Consider the following 6632-nt stretch of genomic DNA (forward strand, 5'->3'; position numbering starts at 1 on the left):
TGCAGTTGGAACAGTCTCTGAATATTTTGGTAGACATATTGGGAGCACTTATGAATCCATTGCTACATTCTAGTTGGAACAACAAAACACATGCTCTTCTGAACTCTATTACTGCTTGCATTCTTTCTTTGGTCTCTGGAAGTATAGGAACGGTATAACAACCATAGCTGGCTTGACCTTAAGCAGGTGTGGTGGCTAATTCTGAAAACTACCAGGAATTGGAAAAGCCTCTACATGGAGAGCATGATTCCTTCAATAGACAGATTCTGTCATCGCATCTTCCATTTTGCTGGGGGTGCCCTCACAGCTGGAATGGGGTCTACATAATGATGCTGGCCTTCATAGGATTTCTCTGGGCCTTCTAGGGAAATGCTCCAAACTGCTAATCACTGAAGACCGCAAGCGGCCAGCTAACTCCTCACATGCGCATGGAGATCTTCCCTGGAAGGCAACCTGGCATCCATCCTGGAGCCTGGTCTCTGTCGCTCCAGGCTCTCACACCACTGAAGAAGCTGCATCTGGAACCTGAATCCATCTGTCTGAGTTCTCTCCTGCCTTGTAATCTGTACACCAAACTTTTCAGAGGAGCGACCTCTGCTGTTTTACTGTTATATCTTATATAAGTCTATGTACTTCCTGGTTTCATTTTACTTTGAGGTATCAAGCCATACATGTGATGGTATTTTCCAAAATATGCATTTTTAGACGGTAACAAACTACAATCTATAGTATAAACTGACATAAAGGAGATAAGCCTGTATAACAGCAAGATTTTTTTATGAATATTGGTATTGTGTGACGCTATAATTATGGCCAAAAAATATCCCAACGGCCCAGAAAAGATGATAGTGTCATTCTAAACTTACAGATCCTACCTAAATTATCTGGCAACAGTGACTGGTCTATCTATAGTTTGTGACGGCCCAGTGGCTACCTCTAATCTTTCTGCATCATCAACCTTTTCCTTGTGAAAAGATTTGCTTTCCAGTTTTCGTGGATAGAAAATAGCCAGGTAGTTCGTTTCCCTCCAGCAGCAAACGTGTTCTGTTGCAGCTGCTTATAGTCAGATCAACAAAATAGCAAAAATGCTTCAAAATATGTGATTGAACTGTACCCATCTGCAACTGGAAGCAATTCCATCATGCACAGCAGGAAGTTTCATCTCAGCTAGTCCAACACTGGTAATAAACTTCAGTGACTTTGATAGGGCCGAACACCATCCATGAGCTAAAACGAGTTATGCTGCTTTGATATTCGAAAGTTTTTGAGTAATTTGATAAGCTCATATGTCCTCACGTCATGACCCAATCGGAGGCACAAGTCCAAAGGAGTCAATCCATCCTGTGGTAATCATAAAACAAATTTACTTTCCTATTTAGTGGAAGACAGATGGATCATAAACAAGATTGGGCTAGGAACCTGATATCATTAGAGAAGTAGGTAAGATATGTGAAATGAGCTTGAAAGCAGTTCATTTGTTCTCATTTGTGAAATAGAAAAACAAAAAATCACAGATTACTTACTTGATTTTTCAAAGTTCTATTAGCACCTTTTAGTAAGAGTAGCCTCACAATATCGGTTCTCTGTGTTTGCACGGCTAGATGCAACGGTGTCCAGCCATACTGAGAATTGAACAAGTTAAAGCAGTTAAACCATAAGAAAACAAGACAAGACAAGACAAGAGACAAGACAAGCAGAGATAATTCTTGAGCTTAACATACATCATCTGGACGATTGATATCAACATTGTAGAGCAATAGCGTTTTTATAGTCTGATTGCATGCTGTTTGGACAGCATAATGCATTAGGGTTGCACCATCCTGTAACACCGAAGTTGCACCGTTGAGTTAATGGAATTAAAAAATTCAAATACAGAAGGAATCTACTCCCTCCGTTCCAAATTACTTGTCTTGGATTTGTCTAGATACGGATGTATCTAGACTCATTTTAGTGCTAGATACCTCCGTATCTAGACAAATCTAAGACAAGTAATTCGGAACGGAGGGAGTAGAAGCTAACCCACTGCAGTAATGCCTACAGGAAGTGATATACCTTAACACAAAATAGAAGAACCAATGCAAATATCTAAAGAACAAAAGTGAAAACAAACAACATCAACATATTATTCAAGATTAACCCCATCATGAAAGCAAACAACATCACCATATAATCCAAGATTAACCACATGTAATATAACAGAACATTCTTGGAATTTGCTATTTAAAACTGTTTCAAAGATATGTAAACATAGGATATACTCACTCTATCACAGACAGATGGATTTGCTGAATTCCTTAAGAGATAGTTGATGATAGCATGCTTCTTCGAAATAATTGCTTTATGAATTGCTGGCAAACCATCCTGAGGAGACCAGAAAAGGTCAATAATGGTAACAAGATATCACAAAGATACCATGCCTTCTACGCGTGTATCTGCTTATGATGAGATAGCTCAACATTTAGAGAAGAAACTACCTTATCAAGTGCATTTACATCCACCTTATGTTTCAGAAGATTGTCCAATAGATAGAAGTCTCCTGATGCAGCAAGGGTGTGAAGTGGCAGCCACTTACTCTACAAGAAGAAGACACAAGGTGTATCAACTGTCAATGTGCAGATATTGCAGAGGAGCTAACATGGCAGTAGCAAATACCATCAGACATAGGTCATGAGGCAGAACATGCATGAATGTTAGGAGAAAATATGTTAGCAAGGCTAAAATACCAGGAGCACATTGACTGTTCCTAAAACTGAATGATGGCTAAATGACTTAACAGCAGCTAAAATACTCTGAACAGGAACCACTTACGGAAGCAGCACCTTCCAGATCAGGTAATCTCCTGTTCAGAAGAACCTTTTCCTCATCCGTGAACAGCTTCCGGCGACCTAAAGTAATGAAAGATTATTCATAGGAACAACTGCAGCGTTAGAAGAACTATACAGCATATAGAAGTTGACCTGCACAAAAAAACAGCATATAGAAGTTGTGCCAGACTGCCTGTACACTTGATCCCAAATACATCACACTTTTTTTTTTGTCTAATATACCAAACTGGAAGTGACATAGATTCCTCAGACGAGTTGGTATAGCCTCTAAAATTGTAGTACTATCAGTCTGTTTCAAAATGCACAGTGCATTTTGATAGTTAAAGTTTGCATTTGTTATAATATTGCCCTAATGGTTACAAAATTTCAAAATCGCAATCATAAGAATGTTCTTTCAAAAATAAATCCCATGGTATCAATTTTCTATAACTTAACTCACATATTATTGGATTAATTGTAATTTTATTGGCCAAAGAATTTAGGCAGTCAAAACATGCCTTAGATCTAGGAACACAGGGAGCATCACCTAACTAGAGGTTCTGATTATATAGTATGATACTCAGCATCACGGATACTTACCAATAACAATAATATCAGTACTCAAGGTTTTATATCATGAGTTTGGGCAATGTAGTTGACCAACTTTGAAGCGTTTGGGCATTAACTTAAGTCATATAACTTCGAAGTGTTATTCTAAGCATTTGGTCAAAGTCAGTACATTCAGTACCAACAAATTGATAACGTGGCATTCAGAGTGCAGATAGCACAATGGATTGCCGCTGGAGACAATCAACCAGGGATAAGAGATTGCACATTTCTCCGATAACTTCAGTTTAGTGCTGTGCCCTCTGGTGTAGCAGACTAAATTTGCAATAGTCAAACAACATGCCTGCTTTTACTTCATTTGGCTTTGTCCCAACACATAAATTCTAATTGGCTAATTGGTATACTGAAACCGAAAATTCCGCTTGCAAAATAACTCGCCTACTGTTCAATGATAGCTCACAGTTTCAGGAGTACTCCAGTTTCAGCAAACCATCCTGAAGGAAGACTCAGTATATTTACTTGGCTAATTGCTACAATACCATGCAACATTTCTGTAATTCGCCTACTGTTTAATAATAGCTCACATGTCATATTATCAACAATGGAAAGGATTCTGAAAGAAAATTTAGTATGGCAAAACAGAAGTTGTGGAACTCACTCCTCGCGCTCTTGCCATCCTCCGTCTCGCCTGGGACATACTGGCTACTGTTAAACAGCTCCGCGATGTCCTCAAGACTGACCGAGTCCATCGCCGTCCTAGGATTCCTGGGCGCCGCGCGTGTCCCGGGAGGCGGAGGCGGCGGAGCCTCCACCTTCTCCGGCGCAAGGGACATCTCCTCGAGCGGCTCGACGTGGTTGCTCGCGACGCGCCCGGGCTCCGCGTCCAGCCTCACCTCGCTGTACGCGCGGGACCTGCTCTCGAGCGGAGACACCAGGTAGTCGCGCGCGCCGTGGCCGAGCTCGGCGTCCAGCCTCCCCTCGCGGTACGCGCGGTACTCGTCGGGGGCGGCCACGGCGGAGGGCACCCGGCGGTCGAGGCGGCTCCCGAAGCGCAGCCCGTGCGCGATGCGGCGCTTCTCCTTCTTCGTCAGGTTGATCTCCTCCACGGCGTCCTTCCACCGCTCCGGCACCAGGCTGCCCCCGCCACGGGCCGCCGGTCGCTTCCGGCTGGGGTGGGAGGACGGGCGGCCGAGGCCGAGGTCGAGGTCGGGGGCCTCGAAGGCCTCGTCCTCGAAGACGAGGCAGTCGCCGAGGACGACATCGTCGTCGTAGTCGTGCTCGTCGTCGTTGACGGCGGCGACGGCGAACGAGGGGGGAGGGGAGGCGAGTGGGCGGGGGCACCGGGAGAGGGAGAGGGATCTGCCGGGCGTGCGGAGGCGGGAGGCGGAGGTGGGGAGAGGGTGTAGGATTGGGGAGGAGAAGGGGAGGAGAAGCGGGAGAGACGGTGGTGGCATCGCGTCGTCCTCGCCGCGCCGGAAGCCGAGAGGATAGGCCGGTGTCGGCGACCGTTTAAGCTGGGCTCTTATCTTCTGGGCTCGAAAGTGATTTAGGTGGGCTAGAAAGGAGCCCAGATTTCATATGGACGTGAGGGCCACCTCCACCGCGGCACGAATAACATAGGAAGTAGGTTCTTCTTCTAAAAAAGAACAATGGAGATACTTCTTAACACCGAGTGACAACACATCGACATATACACACACCCCTATCCTTATCCCCTGTCTCCAGCACTCCCTATATCATCCCACCTCGTCGCTCGGGTTGCCGGCCGTCGCCGTTCTCCTCTACGAGAAGCAAGGATGAGCAGAGGAGAAGGAGGTTGCCGGAGCCAGAGAAGAAGGGGGAGGAGGAGCAGCAACCACCCGGCCTCGCGTGCGAGTGGCGTTGTCTTCAATGTCCGCATTGGCCAAAGATGAGATGGAGCAGACACCATCCTGACGGCGAGTGGCGAGGCTCGCGGTAGGGTCACTGTCCACGTATCATCATCATAGCCGCCACACGCACATAGAGGCACACCACATGGCCGTGGCAAAATTGGACCTCCGGTTTCTACTCCCTTACATTCCAGTAAAATTGGCAAAATTGCCATGGCTATCTCAAACTTTTCTATGTCTCCGGTTTTTTGCTATGGAAAAATTGTATCTACGTTTGACATGCCTCAACTTTTTTGCAAGTATCAACATTTTTCCCATGGCAAATTCCTTTTGTGATTACAACTTAACTTTTTTGTTCTGATGGCAATCTTTCCATGATTTTTAGGGGGGGTAGGGGGGGGGGGCATTTTGATAAATCCAAAACATATATGTAGTGTCATGGCTATTGTGTATTCACATGTTTTTATATTTGACAGTAGCTTATCAATTCAATCAAACCGGTCTTGCTCAACATAGTTGCATGCATAGCATTCTTATAGATACCATAATTTGTTTTAGCATATAGTGTCATTTTGTAGCTTGGGTGCATTATACAAGTGTTCAGGGTAGCAAATTTTAGAGTAAACTCATGCAAAATATGTATAACCCAAACCATGATCTGGTGATAATGTATATTTAGCTACCTACATTTTTTTTAAACACGAACTGCCAACACATGCAAGTGTGGATTTGTGACGTGCAGAACTTAGGGATTGGCAATTTTTACTACCATGGGGAGAAAAGCAAATTTTTTCACACATGTCTATTTGCCATGATTTTTATTAGTTAACAATCATTTTTTAATTTTGCCATGTGACCTTTTTTTGACAAATATATACACTTTGCTATGTTAAATAGGAAATTTTCCATAAATTTGCCATGTGATCGTACAAAAAGTCATGCCTTTTGCCATGAAAAATAGAGAAAATATTTTTTTTGCCATGACACATATCTATTATGTTTTTCTATTTTTGCCATCATGTGTACTACTCAGGCGGTAAAAGTTAGTATTTTTTTCTGCGGTTGACATGGCAATTTTTGTTGTATATAACAAGTCTAACATGGCATTTTTGTTGCATATACAATGTAGGTAGTTTTATGTTTGCTGCAGGGCAATTTAAAGTAAATTTCATTTAGTGTCTTGGCAATTTCAGAAAATGTTTTGAATGTTACTAGTACAAATTTTATTACACTTCCCTAGGAATATTCACATTTTATGTCTGAATTTGCGATGTCACTAATCCAAAATATAATTGATTTTTCCATGTCAAAGTACAAAACTTTCTACATTTTGCCTACATATAGACATCTAAAATCTCTGAATTTACCATGTAACTCATACATACTTTTC

The 6632-nt window shown here is 42.9% G+C and overlaps 1 protein-coding gene across 3 annotated transcripts; it reads right to left on the reverse strand.

Moving 5' to 3' along the window:
- Positions 1 to 741: 741 nt before the first annotated feature.
- On the reverse strand, positions 742 to 4927 carry LOC123105850 (ankyrin repeat domain-containing protein, chloroplastic). 3 transcript variants are annotated; one of them, XR_006451042.1, is made up of 9 exons: positions 4030 to 4925; positions 2809 to 2885; positions 2475 to 2573; positions 2263 to 2361; positions 2053 to 2085; positions 1722 to 1820; positions 1524 to 1622; positions 1115 to 1341; positions 742 to 1044 (listed from the first exon to the last, which is right to left on the reverse strand). XR_006451042.1 is itself a non-coding variant. In XM_044528010.1 (8 exons), exons 1-8 carry the CDS (start codon positions 4823 to 4825, stop codon positions 1228 to 1230), a joined length of 1416 nt encoding a protein of 471 aa, XP_044383945.1. In that variant the 5' UTR covers positions 4826 to 4927; the 3' UTR covers positions 742 to 1227. The 3 variants fall into 3 exon arrangements, 2 of the variants coding, with proteins under 2 accessions (XP_044383945.1, XP_044383946.1); XM_044528010.1 differs by having other exon boundaries at positions 742 to 1341; positions 4030 to 4927; XM_044528011.1 differs by lacking the exon at positions 2053 to 2085 and having other exon boundaries at positions 742 to 1341; positions 4030 to 4922.
- Positions 4928 to 6632: the final 1705 nt, after the last annotated feature.

This window comes from Triticum aestivum, chromosome 5A (genome assembly GCF_018294505.1).
Source record: "Triticum aestivum cultivar Chinese Spring chromosome 5A, IWGSC CS RefSeq v2.1, whole genome shotgun sequence".
Classification (NCBI taxonomy): Eukaryota; Viridiplantae; Streptophyta; class Magnoliopsida; order Poales; family Poaceae; genus Triticum; species Triticum aestivum.